The 18,640-nt window shown below is 46.0% G+C and overlaps 1 protein-coding gene across 11 annotated transcripts in view; it reads right to left on the reverse strand.

Moving 5' to 3' along the window:
* Positions 1-56: 56 nt before the first annotated feature.
* The window catches only part of LOC108105471 (uncharacterized protein CG43867), a 96,004-nt gene continuing 77,420 nt past the window's right edge, over positions 57-18,640 (reverse strand). For 3 of the 11 annotated variants that reach the window (XM_017212071.2, XM_017212076.2, XM_017212082.2), the window contains 9 exons: positions 6,705-8,145; positions 5,866-6,278; positions 5,382-5,804; positions 5,034-5,316; positions 4,857-4,969; positions 4,581-4,790; positions 3,270-3,365; positions 2,753-3,094; positions 57-2,689 (listed from right to left, as the gene is read on the reverse strand). In XM_017212071.2, coding sequence (XP_017067560.1) covers positions 1,436-2,689; positions 2,753-3,094; positions 3,270-3,365; positions 4,581-4,790; positions 4,857-4,969; positions 5,034-5,316; positions 5,382-5,804; positions 5,866-6,278; positions 6,705-8,145 — 4,575 coding nt within the window. In that variant the 3' untranslated portion in view covers positions 57-1,435. Of the gene's footprint in view, positions 2,690-2,752; positions 3,095-3,269; positions 3,366-4,580; positions 4,791-4,856; positions 4,970-5,033; positions 5,317-5,381; positions 5,805-5,865; positions 6,279-6,704; positions 8,146-15,663; positions 16,214-18,640 lie in introns of those variants that run through there. The other 8 variants (XM_017212078.2, XM_017212081.2, XM_017212077.2 and 5 more) reach the window with 6 other exon arrangements.

Genomic DNA, 18,640 nt, shown 5'->3' on the forward strand with positions numbered 1-18,640 from the left:
AGAAATTAAAAATCCGTAAACCGTAACCCGCCACCAGAGAGATTCAAAACTACGGGTTATTTTTGGTTTAGTTTTAATTGTTAATTTCCATTATATATATTTCGTTTCACTGGAGTGTGATGTGATACATTCGCCTATATAGTTTATATCCACTTGCAAGCCTTCGTCTTTCGATTCTTCCCAATGAGATGCTTAATTCATTTGTTTAGTTTCTGTTTTCGTTTTCGTTGCGTCTCGGCGCATATAAATTTGTAATATCAAATCTTTACAATTAGGAAAAAATGCGCTGTTACCAGATACACTATTATATTGTTAATTTGGTGTGTATAATTTTGTTAAATATCGAATCCGAATACATATATACGCTCGATCTCTCTTTCTATATATATATATATATATATATATATGAATGCATATGCTTCTGTGGGGATGTGTAAAAAAGTGGGGAATAAATAATTAGAGAGAGTGGAGCTCTGGCGAGTGAGTTTTTGTCAGATATCTCGTTAAAAACTAAAAACGTGGTCTATAAAATCGGTGCTTTGGTTCAAGCGGAAAGCGGTACCAATCGCTGGCGTAACAATAAGTCTAGGTGAAGATGGGGATGCTTAGTTGATGATCCTTGACTGGGCTTGAAAAATCGTTTACAAAATATTTGCTTGTTTTCTCGATTAGTTTCGGCTAATGCTAGTTTCTAGTTGCTTTTGTTTTGTTCTTGGAATCGTTTATACTTTTTCATTTGATTTCTCGTTCTTGGCTCCGACATCTACAAATTCAAAAGGCAGTTTCGCGCATGGAGGGACAATTACAAATTGAGATTCATTACAAAGCATCGAAGAGCGAGAACACTCGAATATATCATTTCTATAGGTGTGTTTGGCATTGTGTTTGCTTGTTTGTTGGTTTCTTGGTTTCTTGGTTAAAATAACAAAAATAAGACGAGAACAATCTAAACATTGAGATTCATGTTCTGTTTACGTTTTACATACCTCATGCATTCTGGGGTACGCTGGCTTAGGACTATTCAAAAAAAATTAAATAGATAAATATATATATTTATATATATGCTTGTTGCTGCTGCTGCTGCTTCCGCTGCTGCCTACAATATAAGTTTAGAGTACGAGAACTTTAGTGTGAGTGGTGCGCAGGGAGAAGGTCCATCTCAGGCCGGGCAGGCCAAGTCGTCTCTCTATCGCTATCCATCTATCCTTATAACTTTTTATCTTTAGGTGAATATTTGTTGCCGCTAGGCTGGTGCATATGTATCCGTTTAGTCGTATATGTCTGTTTATGTGTGATCCTCGTTTATGTACAATGTGTGATCCATGAGCACTAGGATGCACTGGCTCCTATTTCTTTTATCCCTGTGATCCTCTTTCCTGTTATCCTCGATCAATAAGATAACATCGTCCTTTTAGTGTTCCCACGATCAGTAGCTCTACTTGATCCTCTGGTGATCTGGCGTGCTCTTCAGTATATCAGGCTGATGGTGATGGTGGTGCTGCTGATGGTGTCCCGAGCTAAGTGTGCCGGGTTGACTTCCTCCGCCCGTGTGATGGGAACTGCTAAGCGTATGCGAGTGGTTTGAGTTGAGCGTGTGCGTTGCATGCGAATTAAGTGTGTTGTGGGCCGTGGTGGTGGCATTTGTGGAGAAACCGGTGGCGACTGCCGAGCCACCACCCAAAGTCGGACGCTGGGAGGTTCTAAGCGAGCGATGCGATCCATTTCGGGTCAGTGAGTTCATCTGCGGAGTTCCGGGCACAGTGTGACCCAGAGCGTTCATGTAGTCCGCTATGAGCAGCGTTATCTCCAATATCTTGGGCTTACTCATTGCAAAGAGAAGCTTTTGCTCACAGCCTCCGCCGTCATCGTGGGAAACCACCAGCATGAAGTCGTCCTGGCAGCCGCCAAAGGTCATCACAGAGCTATAAGGATACCTGGCCACTGGAGCCATTGTGGAAAGCTCGAGCACATTCAGGGCATCTTCCGCCACCGCCAACCAGGCTACCGGAGTTGTTCCCGTGGTGATATTCGATTCCGAACTCTGTCTGGGCTTAGCCTGGAACAAGCAGGCTCCGAAATATGGCCACTTCCGGCAGCAGGTGAGGTAAATGCGCACACAATCTAATGTGGAGCGACCCTTGAGAAGCATCCATTTCGAGACCAGCAGTTCCTGCACATCCTTCAGCTGCTCGGTACCCAGGGCGTCCCTATAGCGATACGGGTAGAACTTGTCCAGACCCTTCAAGCCTACGCCGACATCCCTAGACTTTTCTAGCGAGTAGTCGCCCATGTCGATCTGGGACATAAGCGAAGCTAGCTCCAAAGCCAGTTCCCTAGACAAAGGGAATCTGCCCTGGACAATCTGAGAATTGGTCTGGTAGCAGAGGAGCAATCGTTCCTTGTCCGTCTCGCACTTGATGGTGTGCTTCCAATATAGGCGGTTCTTGTAGCTCAGTTGGATCACTCGTGAATTCTCGAACTTGCCAGATCCCTTCTCCCGCAGCGCTGTCTCCCACTTGCTGATGACGTCGCACAGCTTGGCTAGCGGCTCTAGGTAGTGCTCCAGATCCTTCTCGATAGGATCGTCGCTAAACAGGCAAAACCCGTTGGTTGCATCCCTCGTGCCCAGCTCGTGAGCCAAAGTGGATTGGAACTCTTCGATGGTAGTGGAGCCGTCGAAAGAAACCACCTATGGAATAAGGGATTTTGTGTGAAAAGCTAAGACTATCTGGTAATAGCCAATAGCACTTACCTGGTAGGTGGTGTTCATCATGTGCACGGGAATAGCATGTGGCAGAGAGTGGTGATACGGATTCTTCAGCAGAATAGACAGCACCTCCATCCGTGAGGGCTTGGTCTCGCGACCTCCGTTTTTCAGGGTCCTCTCCAGAGCCCTTTCACAGTAGGCGGCGTACTTTCCAGTCTCCGTCTTGGTATCTGCATTCCGGGACAAATGGAGCTTGAGGTACCACAGAAGGCGACTCGAGCGTGGGACAAATAGTGACACGGCCAAAGCCAGGAGCTGCCAGCCCTGGACAAAGCTGTAGGCGGGCGGGTTGCTCTTGCAGTCGATAATGGGCGTGGAAGCTGGAGCCTAGGGATAGCATCATTAATTTATCAGTTTGGAAACGACTCGATTCGGATGGGTTAGAGTTACAGTTAGTAGAAGTGAGGTTCGGAAAGTTGTAACTACGTAAGTAACTATGGAAATTGAACGCAACTGGTACAGAGATAGATGGGTTAGAGAGACCATAAATTTCCCCGCATACCTGTATGGATGTGGGCGAACTGCCGTTGGCTTGGGCGTGGCCCGCCTGTTGGGTATCACAGGTGAATAGGCTTTGGGTGGCGCACAACAGTAGTTGCTGTAAATTTCGGGGTCGGTCGGTCGTTCGTACAGTGTTGGAAAATTACACGCGAAACACATTCAACGGAAACGCAACGTTCGAAACGCAACGCAACGCAACAAAAAGATGGAGAAAAGAAGAAGAAGCCAGAAAACATTTTCGGATCAATTTTTCACTCATCATTAGTTAGCAGTGGGATTTTGTTTGTTTTGGTTTTGTGGTTGATGTTGTTTTCTGTTGGCAGTGTTGTGTTACGTTGTACACTTTGTTATGTTCGTTTAGGAAGCGTAATGCGAAGGATAACGAGACATAAGTAGTCGAGACAATGAGTACATTCAAAGCGAATTATAAGTATGTATATATACGAGAATAAGAAATGAGGAAAACTATTCAAACTGTAGAGAAACGTTAACAAAATACAAACACAAGACAGCCCCAGTTGCCAACACTGGCAAAGGCAAGGGACTTATACTGAGCATTAAAAGTATGCGGCTGCTTCGTGAGCTAGTGTTATGTCTGAGCAGTGGTTAGGTGATGTTGATGGTTCAGTGTTCAGTGGTTCATGATGTATTTTGTTAATTAATTTTGTAAAATTTACAGCAATTACTTTATACAATGAGCTGGTTTGGTTTTCTTTCGCTTTGATGATAAGTACATAGTATATAGAGAGGTATACAGTTATGTATTGAAAGCTATATATACATACATAAATACAGAAACATTTTCAACAGTTATGGGGGAAATTTGTTGTCTGTTTGCTACTTAAAGGGAACTCAAAACCAAACAAAAAGAAAACACTTAGAGTAACAATCTATTGTCTAGGTTAAGTTAGATATTTAGTTGGATAGATTAGCATGCGTATATAGATTATAATGTTAGTTGGCTGTGTTTATAGGTATATGTATAGGTATGTTCATATGTTTTACATTATTGTAATGATATTTCGTATAAAGCGTTCGTAAGCTTATTCCTTGAAGCAAAGCTCATTGTGGCTGGTCATGATCGCAAAGAAAAGAATACCAATTTGAGATAAGGGTGGTGACTGTACCTTTAGTACAGTCAGTTTCCCACCTTCTGCGAGGCTCTCTCTCGGGCTGTTTATGCAGATTGTTAGTGAGGGATTTGGGGATTAAAAGTCTACACCAAAAAACAACTAAACATTTCCAGGGGGATGCGGGTTCGGGGAGGGAGCAATTTGGGGGACATAAAAAGCTTTGCAACTAAAAAACTTACGCGCGTTTGCTTGCCCAGCTTCTTGTTTACCTGGACGCCGACACTGAGCTTCTGGCCCATGTGGCGGGAGGTCTGCTTAATCAGGATGCAGATCATCTCCATTTGCAGCTCGGGCATATCCAAAGCATGTTGCAGAGCGTTCTGGGCGAGCACCACGTGGTAGTCGATGCCTGGCTGGTTGACCGCCACCGACATGAACAGCTGAATGCTCTGCGATGATAAGGAACACGTTTGTATTAAGTTTCGAAGGCTTCACAGGCAAGAAAACCCACTCACCTTGAAAAGCTTAATGGCCTCCGGATGCATGGTTTCGGTGTGCATAGATGAGAGCGGGGCCGTGATTGTGTCTTTGGTGTGCAGCAGAATGGGATGGCGCCACAGGACGCAGTCTACACAAAAGAGGGACGATTTTTATAGATTATGCCATTGGCATCTCCGAATGTCAGAACTTACTCGGATCGCCGTCGGTCTCCATGAGCTTCTGGACGAGTTGTTCGTACTGTGTGCCAGCACTTGGGCCGCCGCCAGAAACGACGGTTAGGTGATAGAGCCAGTTATCTCTCTCTGGTTTCCCGGACAGAATCAGGTAGGTTGGTCCCTGGTGTGCCGGGTAGATGGCCACCGTGAGTCTAGCCTGATCCTGGGCGGCGTCCTCGCGCTCCTCTGAGTCAGAATCGGAGACGTGTTCCACTTCCTCAACTCGGGCATCGCGCATATTAATTTGACCCAGGGGATTCTGTTAATCGTAATACATGTGAGAATTAGGAATAGTTTCATATTGGAAAGCCACTGAATCCTTACCGTCTCAGCAGGAGCCTTGAAGTAGAGGAACATCTTGCCCAACAGCACACACCAACACTTCTTGGGATGTCCGTTTTTCACCTTGGTCACCCAACCCTGCACTGTGGGCTTCTGGTCATCGCGACTCAGCAGCAGCTTCGTGGCATTCCTGCGCTGCACGTTCTGCAGTACTCGAATCCAATCGTCCATGGTAGCGTGCGAGTCCGCCGTGAGGTAGTAGACCTTCTTGCCAGTGTCAATCTCAAAGGTTGAGGCTCCCTCTGCCCGATTGATGCGACAGGCCTCATCCAGTTGGATTTGACCCTGTGGCTTCCGCTGCACGTCATGCTGGCTCTTCCAGTAGTTGAGGGATCCGTTCTTCAAAATGAACCAGCGCTTCCGCCAAGTCTTCAACTTGCCACCCAGCTTGGCCAGGTGGCCCATCTGAAACGGGTCAAAGGTAAATGGAAAAACGCTTTTAATGGGCCGATCTCAGTTCACTTACCTTTTCCAACGACTCGATCTTTTTGCTAGGCGAATCCACGTAGGACTGTCGCATCAGTAGCGATGGCATCGAGGCGTCCATGCACGTTGACTCCGATACGGCGTCGGGGGGCAAGGCGTAGTCGTCCGAGAGGCCTGATTCAAAGGAGAGATCTGAAATTACTGTGCCACGTATGTGCTGGAGGGGGTAGGGGGCGTTGCCAGATTGTAGGGCGTGGCAGTGCCGCGTGGGCGTATGGGGGCGTGGCAGCGTTATCTGCCTGCTCGAAGGCGCCAGCGTGTAGGCTCCCAGCTGGTGGTTATGATTTTGGTGTTGGTGGGGCAGTGTGTGGTGTTGGTGGTGCGATTGCGGTTGGAGATGCTGGATGATGTGGCTGGAGTTTGTGGTTGTGGATGTGCATGGTTGGAGGTGTACTGCGGTGGATGGGTTAGAGTTTAATGGCGGTTATTTGGTTATTAGGTTATTAGGTTATTAGGTGGGCGATGGTAGATGGTAGATTGATGGACAGAAGTTGTTAGAATCGCAAGTTGTTAGAGTTCACATTTAATTTCTTGATAGTTTTCAGTGTTGGAGGTAAGGCAGTGCTAGACGGGACTCATCATATCAAATGGGATGGGGTATAGGGGGACTCGATTACAAAGCTTTAATTTGGAATTGAAGGCGTACTCCAGTACGGCACTCAGACTGAGGCAAAAGGATTTAGAAACGAGGAGCTAGTAAGTTAGGAATTAGGATCTCAGAGGTATAAAGTGTTAGTTCGACGTTAGGCAGATTAATATTTGGGACTAAGCTACTCTGGGGCTTCATCAGAAAGGGACTATATGGAACATGGTACATACCACGCGCCTTGGCGTTCTTGGGACTTTCCGAACCACTTCGTTTAGCCGGACTCAAGCTGGAAGAGGTCTTCAGACTCTTCGAGGGGCTGGAAACACTGCCAGAGGTGGAGGTCTCCGTGTTGTCCGTGCTTGAGGAGTTGTGCGAGTGGTGGGTGAGCATCACCGCATGGTCTTCGCCGTCACTGGAGTCGTCGCTTGAATCGCCTGTAAATGGCATCGAACGGATTTGCGAGGCTCGACCCTTAACCGTTGCGTAGACGGGCACGGATATATCACAGAAGCCGCCGCTGGCGGTTTGTTGTTGCCTTGAGGGCGGCAGCGGGGTTCCAGGCGTGCTGCCCAGGGTACCGTGTCCTTCTCCTGTCCCAGATCCATGGCTGTGACCGTGTCGTCGGCCATTGGAAAGATTGGTTCCCGTTCCCTCTGGAATATCTGGCTCCTGACTGGCCGCACTCTCAGCGGTACTCGTTCCCGTTCCCGATCCCGCCAGCCCATCGTTGGCCACTTGGTAGATCTTGGCCTCCCAGCTTGGAAACCGATGCAGCGGTGGCGTCGGTGGCCGTGGCACGCCTAGTTCACTGGTGGTGGTTGTGGTGGTGCTGGAATTCCCACCACTGGCCATCAGAGCCGGATTGTTCTTCATCCAGGCGGGTAGCTTTTCGCAGGATGGCGTGTAAATCTCGGCATAGTCATGGGCTGTATCCGTGTCGGAGCTGTCAGGCCTGGGAACGCCCCCAGCCCCAGTTGGGCATCCTCCGGGAGCTTCGCTAGATATGCTGGACAGTGGAGCGAGGGTTAGGCCATCCACCGCAGCTACCAGGTTTCGTTCCAGTTCCTGGGGCTCCATCGAGAGGTTTCTCCTGTGCTGGTGATGGGGATATGAGCTGGTTAGGGGTCGGCCAATAATCTCCTGGGGGTCTAGGCTTTCGCTTCTCCGCCGATGTTCGGGATTGGATCCGGACCCGGCGAAGTCCTGGACGTCTAGGCTGAGGCTGTTTCGGACAGGACCTACGATACTATGCCGCTGGGACTGATTGGCTATGTGATTCTTGAGCAACTCCAACTGCTGATTGCACTTTACGTTTTGCTCACGCAGTAACTGATTCTGCTCCTCGAGATCGCGGAGCTTGTTGTTTACCCACTCCTTGATCTTGGCGGCCTTGGCTTCGATTTGCCGGGCGTCGTGGAGTCGCAGTTGCCTCTGTTCCTCCACTTGGATCTCCAGAGAAGTTATAGTTTTCTCCGCTTCCTGGGTGGGCGGCGGTGCGCCTGATCCTGCTGCTGTAGATCCGCCTGCCTGATGACTCGGAGAACTATTGCCCCTGGCCTGCTGCTCCTGCGGATGACTGGGCACTGGCTGGTGCTGATGGGAATGCGGATGCTGGGACTGCTGAGGCGGTGGCTTCGGCCACTCACTCAGCCGCTGCTCCATGGCACGCACCTAAAAGATCAAGGAAAAAGAAAAAGGTTACTCAAGTTGCAAACTTTTCACAGCGCAAACTTTTCCAAATTAAATTAAATTCACACTAAGCCACGACAAAGTTCAGGGCAGGGTCATGACCCACGCCAAGGGATTAACTGCTGGTAGTCGAGCAGACTGGCGGAAAGTGGACTCCTACTACTCCTAATACTGTGAGAAAGGGGTATCTTGTTTCTTGGCTATGAGGTCTAAATGTGGCAACACTTTAAGATATCAATATAAAAATTTCTGAAAGCTGCACGACGGTTCAGTGCTCGAAGAGAGCCAGCCAGATTGCGACTTCTCCTTAAGCCAGGGCTCAAGTTCTAGGAGAAACTTGTGTAATTAAGAGGCAACGAAGGCGACAGTTTAACCCTTGACTGCAATGCCACAGAAAAATGCAGCAGCGGCCGTAATGGGAAAGGAGTGAGTCTGGCACATGCCACCGCCCCGGGATATAAGTATTTTTATGGTTACACAACAATTTGCAAGTAATGCAACTGGCACGGAGGACACGAGGAAGTCGGAAGGGGAGACAGGAAAAAATAACTCCATTTGGCACACCAGGAAACCGAACTGACAACTAAACAAAGCCGGAAGTTACATAAGGGCGGGGGGTGGAGACAAGAATTGGGCCAAGGAGTACAAGGAGGTGCATCTGGAGAGGCAATCGAAGCAGGTGGCTGTTCCTCGATAGTAGAGGGCGGAATGTGGGTGTTCCAGGGAGCAGTGGGATAACATAAACGGGAATTGTGTGCTCCAAATGGGTCAATGGTTTAATGTTATCCCGCCGTAGAGGTGTTGAGTTATGGTTAGCAAGGCAGAGAGGCTTTGTTTTAGTGGCTACGATTTGCTAGGTGACTAAGCCGAGGTCCTTGCCACCAGATGGCCGCGGGTTTAAAAATAGATATAGATGTAGGTAGCAACAAAAAGGGTAGAAGCCGAGTCATGTCGCCCACCTGGGTCATCTCTGTATGTCCCCAAGCCCAATCCCAAGCTTTCCTATTACTTTTTCGCTGCTGGCATCCCATTTAAAATGCCAAAGTTTATGCCTGTCATGACATGAGCTGAAGTCACAGGGACTCAGGGAAGAAGCTGAAGGAATTCGCTTACTGCCAATGGAATCCAACGTGTGCACCAGCTGAGATAGATTATAATCGAAGTAGACAAGAGTTAGGGACATGCATAGTCGTTGACTCTGAAAATGCAAGGATAAATTCAGGGAAAAGAGAATGAAGAAACGATAGAGGAAAACTATTGCTAGATCAACTTGCTAAAGTGCTGAAATCTAAAGCGAATCAGCAGCGGAAACTAACAAAGAATAGAACAAATTTCAGGAAAGTTGAGCCATAAAATCGGGCTGTGCCTAAACCGCCAAAACAAAAACTCGAGGCCAAGGGCCCGCTGGCAATGACTTATTTAATGGCCCAAACAGCAAAGTTCAGACTAGGGAAACTCGTGCACTTGCGGCTACTCCGTCTGCTAGCTCTCCTCCCTCTCGCCATAAAATGAATCAAATGAATGGCCTGCATTTAGGCGTGTGAAACTTTGAGCCCCCGAAAACAAACAAAGAACAAATCGGAGGCGGTTCGGAGGGGAGAGCAAGGGGGCTGAGGGCTGAGACAGTAAGTTGACTTTATCTAAATGCGTTTTCTAGATTCGCAGACACAGCTGATTCGAAATCCTTCGGTATCTGAGTCCTGTCAGCCAGACACCCAAATCCAGGCAATTTTCGTTATTGGATTTGCCATTTATAATGGGGGTGGAGCTTTGAGCGATTCCCCTATAGAGTGTGCGAAATAGTGGGGAACTTTCACGGCTTCGAAAATGCTAAGATAAAGTTTTGTTTGACTATAATCTTTACTATTTGGTTGCTTTAATCAAAGCACATTCAACGGTTTATAAGTGTTTTATAATTTAAAACAAGTCACGAATCGTATCTTCAACAGTAAGCTTGACCTTTAAACCAGCCTGGAAAGTTATTTAAAGTTTTTGCCAAGTGTCGCGAACAACAAAGCCAAAGTATAGAGAACACATTCTGTTCTATTGCAGAATGACATTTTTATTGCCAATGCACACAGGGCATAGCCCTAACGAATAGTGCAATGTCTGCCACTTAACATAAATCGCCCCTATTACCGTAAATCCCCGTCAGAAGGAATAAAATACGAAATGTGGAGGAATTCCCGACAATCGATTTTGGCATTCAAATAAAACCCACTCAATGTATTTTGGGAGAAAATAATTGAAAATTTGTTTCATTCTTACTTTCCACTCCAGAATGACAGTACTTTTGGCCATAACTAAGGCAATAGTGGTCAGAATATGGAATGTAATACCTTGGTGAGCTCGTAATTTGATTTCCATCCAAACTGCATCACCATCTTCAAAAGTAAAATCATTGCCATTTTTCTGAAATTTTAATGATGTTACCCCTTACAGAAAATTTCAAATTCACAAAATCATGAAACGAATGATGAGAAAAGTTTGTTTTGGTCGTTAGCTGCTCAAAACTGTCTTTACATTAGCTCTGAGCCTTCTTTTGACCAAGTTGTAGGTATAAAACCGATCAAATCTATGATCATTTTCTGTCGAAACGCATAATCCTGATTTTGGCCCCAAAACAACAAGAATTCTTCCTATAACAAAGCCAATAATTGTCGGAATGTAGAATGTCATACATCGATGAACTCGTAATGAAAAATCCAATCGAACTGTATCCCCACCTCAAAATGTCAAAATTTAGCCGTTTTTCTCAAATTCTGATGATGTTACCCCTTACAGAAAATGCAAAAAATTGTCGAAATTTAAAATTGCCAAAATCAACAAACTAATGATTAGAGAAGTTTGCTGTGGTCGTTAGCTTCACAAAACAGTCTTCTTTTTAGCTCTAAGTCTTGGTTTGACCAAGTTATAGGCATAGAACCGAAGAAAAATAGTCCCATTATCTGCCGAAACTCGTAATCCTGATTGCTGCTCAAAAATATTAAGAATTATTTTCATAACAAAGCCAATAATGGTCGGAATATGGAATGTCATACATCATTAAATTCGTAATTGTAAATGCAGTCGAACTGTGTTCACAGTTTAAAATGTCAAAATTTTGCCATTTTTAGCTATTTTTATGACCTCACCGAAATAGGAAAATTGGTTTCTCCCTATTTCTCTCCCGATATGACCGTATTTTGTCCATAACTCAGCAAATATATATATTTTATAATCCTGATTTTCCCAAAAAAAATCAGTATCCGTATTTCTGCTAGGATAAAGCCAAAAATTGTCGCACTATAACAGGTCACAGCTCGTTGGTTTCGTAACAAAGAAATCTTCAACGTGAAGCTATAAAAAGGGCGAAGAGGGTGGAAAAGGGGGACTAGCAGAAAAATGCGCTCAATAAAGTACATTCAAAAAGCTGGGGACGATAAAGATGACTGAATAAGCGAGCACTTGAATAAAATTTGAATCGAATTTGGGCGGCTAAGAAAATGGGAGAGATTGTCCCTCAATCCCTTCCCTAGAGAACAGCTCTATCCAGGTCCCATCTCTTCTCTCGCTGGCCAAGAATGCATCCTGCTTTTATGACTAAATGAGCAGACGCAATTAAGTGGGGTTGGGTGATCGAAGTGGGGTTTCCCCTGGAACTTAGCAGATGACTAACGGCACTCTGCCATTATGGCCAGACTAAAAAAGAAGAAAAGTGGGAGTGAGAGGTGACTCACTTCATGTTTTGCTGTCTAAAAGAGTTTTGCCAGTGGGTGTCCTCCATAGACCATAAACCATAAAGCCCGATAGTACCACAGAACCTCCTTCTCATAGAGATTAATCTGTTTATAATGAAGACATCTGCGGCGGCTCTTGGAGGAGAAGATAACGATTTCACTATTAATATGAGCTTTAGTTTGTGCTCAAATACAATATTTAGCCATCTTTCCCGGTGAACAAATTTGCTGCCGTTCTCGGGCAATTTGTTATATTATTCAAACAGAGTCCACCCCCTTTTGGCCACTTCCTCCACTATTCTGCCTTTTTCTTCTCCCTTCAGCCACTCATATCAAGCGTCGCATGTTACACACTCACACACACACACACATGCAAGCTGAAAGTCAGGAAAATATATATTTTATTTGCGTTTCTTGTGTTTCTTTGACTTCTTGCACAAACAGCCTCCCGCTCTTCCCTTATCGCACTGCCCCTGCCAGTGCTTCTTCCTCCTCCTGCGACGTTTAATTTGGAGTCATGATTCCATTGTTATTTATAGTCAACAAAGCGGCAGCCGCTTAAGGAAAACAAGAGGAAAAACGGAGGAGTACGGCAGAACCACTCAAGAAAACACTCCATAAAACATTGTTGCCGCCCCTCGTCCGCTCGTTCCCCGAAAAAAAATTGAAAATATCCATCTTCCATCTTCCACCTTCCTCGGCACGCGTCGTCTCCCTCTGCCGCTCTACCGCTCTGCCGCTCTGCTGCTCTCCTGCTCTCCTGCTACCCTCTCTCCAAACTCTTCCCCGGCAGTAGTCCGTCCCAAACTTCTACTTATCTGCTATCTGGTACTCCCCATTCTTAGAACTCCCCCCAATATACATATATATCTGGGGGATATCGTTAACTGCAGCGCTCTCGCATATCTTTATTTCCAGCCATGAAATGCTGGCCCAGACAGAGGGGAATTCGTGCTGGAGGAAGGGAAGCCAGGACGACAAATTGATTTTGAATTTACACAGCTGAAAGGGAGATAATAATAGAGAATATTTCTGGATTTCTAAACGCAATTAAAAAATCCTTTGTTCTATTCGTATTTCCCGTCTGAAACCACTAAGCTAGCTAAGTATCTCGATCCTTCCCCGCTAATCCCCGCCCCATGCCTGCGAGTCCTCTACAGTCCACGCTCAATCCCTTCCTCTCTTAAGCTTCATCCTGCGAAAGGTTAGTCTGCTGTGAGTGATTTTTTCATTACAATCAATGTCAATATTTGCTGCATGTTTTGGCAGCTATGAAATTGAAAATGTGCATGTTTCACATTATCCTGGAACGTGGTTACATGGCAACTTCATCAGGCGCGGCATCCTTTCGCTGTTGCTCTGCCAGCTCACCTTTTCCTAGACAGCATCTGTGAACTGCTCCGTCATGCAACGAAAAGCTTACAAACTACTTAAGCACGTGATCTCGACGTGGAGGTACCTATTAATATTAGCATTTTCCTTTGCTATCCTTTTGTTTAAATAATTAAGTTCATTAAGTTGAATTTTCCCCGTCATTCAAGATGACCGAGGTAGTCCATTCCAACCGAACATTACTTCTGCACTATCCGAGTTATATATGAGATCGATTTATCTCAACTTGCCTCTGAAACGGATTTATTATGCAGACACCGTTTAATGCAAGCCTCTTTTTGCCCTCTTTTCGAGAGGCTTAACCTAATCAGTTTTGAGAAAGAAGTTTTCCACGCCGCCGGTCAGGCAATAAACTAAAGCAAAAGTTTTCCGTTTCTTTTAAAAGTTTGACGCGCCTCTCGCCCCTTCATTCATCTCTTTTACTCAGTTTTCCCCTTTGTAGCGCTTCTCCCTGTCAGTAATATAGCGATATTTATGGATACTATGCTCTAACTTATGTCCTTTTGAAATAAAGATTGCAACTTTTGCTCCTTTTTGCCACAATCTGAGGATCTTTTACGCCTTTAAAAGGCATTTAAAGGTACATTGGCAGCGAAGTTAAAGTTGCCCCCAAAAGACCCGCCCACTGACACTTTAGGTTGTCGCTAAGGTTAGCAGCCTTTGGAAAACTTCCCCAGCCTCTGAAAATCTTGAGATTTTCAAGCTTCACGGCTGCATTTTCTCCGTTCTTTCAGCTCGACTGGGCTGCCACATTGTCAAGAGCTGCACTCGAGCAATGCGAAAAGGCAAACAATGTCCAGGAGGAGCACTTGCTGGAGAAGAAGTATTTCAGGTTGAGGAGAAGGACGCAGACGGGGCGCAGGAGTAGCAAACCATGTCTGGCGCTGAATGAAAATAATGGAAATGCGCCGCGATATTTCCACGCTGCTCAATAACTTTCCCAATTTTGCTTTGTGCCCTTCCCAGAACCCAACCCAAAAAAGCCTCAAATCTCAGCCAGAGTCTTTGAGGGGAACCAAGGGGAACTGCTTGTGACACAGAGCAAGAAATGGTTCTGGCATTATGGCTATGCCACTTTGGATTTTCGACTGACTTTGGCTCTTCACTTTTCAGGGGGTGTAAATTATGTTTTTTTTCCGCTCCACTGGATAAGCAGTGCCCGTTTCGGTATCCACAGTTCCCATTCCGATCGAGCCGGGCAGCACAATGCCAGTAGCTTCGCTCCATTCTCATCCAGTTTATTCATTAAGCAACTGCCGATTGTCAGAGGGGCAAGAAAGGGAGTTGGCTTTAATTATGGAAACCCCACAAATCTCAAACCCCCAACGCTGCTTCGTTGTCATTTGGCTGGCTTTTGATACCCTAGAAAAAGGGGGTTCTAAAAAAGAACTCCATGAATGGCCGCCAGAGCTGTTTCTAGTGAAGATATATATTGAGTAGCTCTGATCAGTAGGTAGGATGATTACAGCAGATAATGTAGAAACCCTTTAGGGTATTAACAGGGTCGCTTCGCATAGATTTCCACCCACACCGTGGTAATTTTTTTAATTTAGAGAAAAGCCTTTTGTTGCAGGAACGCAGAGTGGGGAAAACAACTTTGCACGGCCAATGACAAAAAGTGCATTCAAGTGTAAGTGTGAGCGGAATGGGGGAGACAGTGGCTCTTCTGTTCTTCTGTGTTTGTTGTCCCCGTCCGTCTGGCCGTCGTCCGGCTGGGCGAAACTTTGGTCTTCGATCAAAACTCGTTAACGTGACCTTTTCTCTGCTCCATCGTCGAACCAATTAAGCGTGAAGTTGAGAGTTGAGAAAGAGAGAGAGAAGAGGGTCTGCACTAGAGAAACAGCGAACAGCATACTGCGGAGCTTGTAAACAATTAAAATCATTTCAGTTTTCCCCCCTTCCGTTTCACAGTAAAATTGTTCTACTCAGAGGTCTTGACAACTTTTCTGCGCGTTCTCCCACTTTTCCTCCGACTCAGACTCCGACTACGACTCATAAATATTAGATTTTTATGAAGCATTCGCGACGACTGCTCACAGCTGGGGCCCGACACGTAAAAAAGCAGTCGAAGACATTCCCCCCGTTAGACTGCAGGGGGAGAACTCGATGAGGGGGAGGACGAGGATTTATCATACGAAATATGAGTGTATTGTTCAGCAGCAAGCGTGTTCTCAGTTCATTATTCGATTTGGAGATTGCTAATGGTTCTAGAAGGAAAGCCGGAGGAGGGAGATCTCGGAGATCATCAAGAAGGAATGGGGGATATGTTCAAACTGAGATCTAACTAAGATTTCATAGGTTACTTGGATTGGATAAACATCGATTCTACCCAATACTTCTTTATATTGGATTAAATTTGTGGTAAGTTGGACTCCTATTAGATACATACATCGAGGACATTGTGTGCGCCGGCCCTTTTCCGATGACTTTGCGATTTTCGCCATTTTCTCCGTTGGTATAGCAGTCCAGTCCAGTCACTGATTCTTATAAGATCGGGCAAAGGTTCATTGCCACAACAGTTCCGCACAGGGGTTAGGTTTCGGTTTAGGGGTTCGGGGTTGATTTCGGCATAGAGCTCTCGAAAACAAAAACATACACAAGCATTTGGGCTTGGGAGGGGGAAGTCGGTTGGATTTGCAGGAGAGGAAACCGGTTTCGGGGTCCGCAGAGGGTGTTAGGACCTCTGATCGCGAGTGATTACTGAACCCCAGCGAAGGGTTGGTTTCTTTTCAGTTTCGGTTCTTCGTCCTACGGCTGGCTTTGCCTTTCTTTCTTGGGAACACTAGACACTTGAACCACTAAACCAGAAATATGCAAAAACGTTTCGGTTTGGAACAGCAAAAAAAAAAAACAGAAAGGAATTCCAACTTTCAACTTGTTAACCGACGCAGTTTTTCAAAACAATTGGGGACCGGACGGCGAAGTGAACGACTCGAGCTGCCAACAAGAACTGAAAACGAAACCCAAACTGAACTCGAGTGAAGTGGAAAGACTGCGGGAAATGCTCGGGGAAATTGCGCTGCCAGCGCTGGCAGAGGGAAATTTGCTGAGGGAAGTTCCAGCGATGCGTGCCTGTTTTATTTTTGGGGTGACATCGCACGAGGCAGTTCGTCTTTGCACAGCCCACAGCCCACGGCCCACGGCCCACATACGTATCCCTTACTCCTTACTCCCCGGATATCTAGCCTTGCCAGATTAGAGCCATTGCCTTCGGAGGGGGTGCTCACTCAATGAGTTTGCATTGAGTGTTTAGTGCTCTTTGCAGTAATTAAATCACAGCTAAATGAGCACCCACGAATGATTTGCCCATCTTGAAGGAATAACTATCTTCGATGGCTCTCTCAGTACTTTTTTGTATTGGAAACTATCTCTCTGTGATGCCCTAAGACCACCAAGTGAGGAATATCCTTTTGTCAACCGCTCCTCCCCCAAGATGACTCACCATGTCAATGACGCCCCGAAAAAGTAACGAGAAAGTAGCGATCCAGCAGGAGATGGATGTCAGTCGGAAGAAAGTGCGTTTCATGGGGCGTCCAGCTCAAAGTGGAAGTATCCAAGGCAAAGGGGTTTTAGTGGGGAAATTGGGAAAGACAGAAGCTGGGGCAGGTGCTCGTTACTTGTCAGATTATGTGTATATATGCTTGCCGCTCAACGGAAGTTGAACAGCAGCAGCGGCACGAGGCAATCTATCTTTGCTTCGCAACTTTTCCATCGCTCGAATGTATGTTTCGTTACTTCTTTTTGCACATAATAAATGTAACATGTTGCTATGGCTCTCTGGCTATTTGGCTGATTGTTTGCGGTTAGTGTTAACAATTTGCCTGATTAAAGGCCGCCCATAACAGCAATCGCACTCGAAAGGGGAGACCGATGAGTCAGTGACATGGCCATCCATCAGGGTGCCACCAGCCAGCAGCCAGCAGTCAGACTGTATGGTTATATAGAACCTCCAGACTGGATGGCGGCCAACCTACACATTCCCAACCCAGACTTTCTCTTTCAAAGTGGCGCAGTTGGGTTCCAAAAAAACCGCCAGGGGTTGGGTTCTTTCCTTCAAGATTTCCATCCAAGTTAGCTCTTTATATTCAGATGTGTGTAATCAACCAAATTTGTAGACAGTAAGGCTATTTTCTCTTTTGTAATTACCTTTATTATTGGTTCATAACCTCTATTTTTTGTATAGGTTTAGATCTAAAAGAAGCTTCACTGACAGATCCAATGCCCAACTGTCACTAACTAAACTAACCCGATTCCCTGATTTTGTAACACCCCCTCAAGTGAGTTTGATGACCCAATGCAGCCGTGAGACGCGCGATGGATACAAAAGCATCTTATGGATATCTATCACATCATTCACAGACCGACGAGTCGCCGGCGGAGCCGCGACTTCTCTGCGCTATTTTTATAAATATTTATGCGGCCCCTCGACTCATGTCTTTTGACTCGTGCGTGGCTCCATCGGCGGCACAAAAAGTAGCTCTATGGTGGCTGGTAGCTGCAAAAGCCGCAAGCCGCCAAATGATGTCGTCGACTTGCTGATGAGTTCGGAAAATAAGGAAAGAAACCGGCTGGGGCTGCAAAACGCTGAGACCACTTAGACCGGGAAAGAAAAACACAGGGAAACGGTAGGGGGATATGCAATGTACAGGAACTACTTAATATCGGGGACTTAATGAAACCTTATATTTATGTTATATATCCTGATGATGTGAAAATAAACACATGAGCTGATCAAGTAATATGAATCTTCTTAAGGAATCTTCTCTACTGCAGTAAAGGATTAAACCAGAGTGTGACTACAGCATTCAATACACCCTGTAACCATCGATTACTGGGTATGAAAAAGACTAGATATTGTAAGAGGGATAGCGAGGCAGCGCATGAAACGCATTACATTTTTCAAATGCACATCGGCAGGGCAAGTTGGGGGCTGGGCGATCACTACTGGGGCTGGGGAAAGCACCGGCTATATCTAGAACGCCTATATGGCTATATGGAGTGTAGAGTGTAGAGTGTGGAGTGTGGGCGAAGTGCGGAGGCTTTGGGCGAAAGTGGCAGTCGTCGGGGACCAAGACCAAGACAGCAACGAGACGATGGCGGCTAGCCTGCACTCCGATGACGGATGCGTGCATCATTAATTCAACTGAAACAATGTTGAACGACTAAATAGCAACAAACACCGGGGGCAGGGGTCTTGGAAAGGGGGCAAGTGAAGACAGAGGTCCGCCAACGCTTTCCATCTCTCATAATCGAAGTGCCCTCTCCAAAAGACAAAACGCGAGAACAGGATTTATACGGCGAGGCAATACCCTATATGTAAAGGTGTTATTTCCATTATGAAAAATAGTTAGTACCTAAGCCTGTAC

Source organism: Drosophila eugracilis, unplaced genomic scaffold, assembly GCF_018153835.1.
Source record: "Drosophila eugracilis isolate 14026-0451.02 unplaced genomic scaffold, ASM1815383v1 contig_2167, whole genome shotgun sequence".
NCBI lineage: Eukaryota > Metazoa > Arthropoda > Insecta > Diptera > Drosophilidae > Drosophila > Drosophila eugracilis.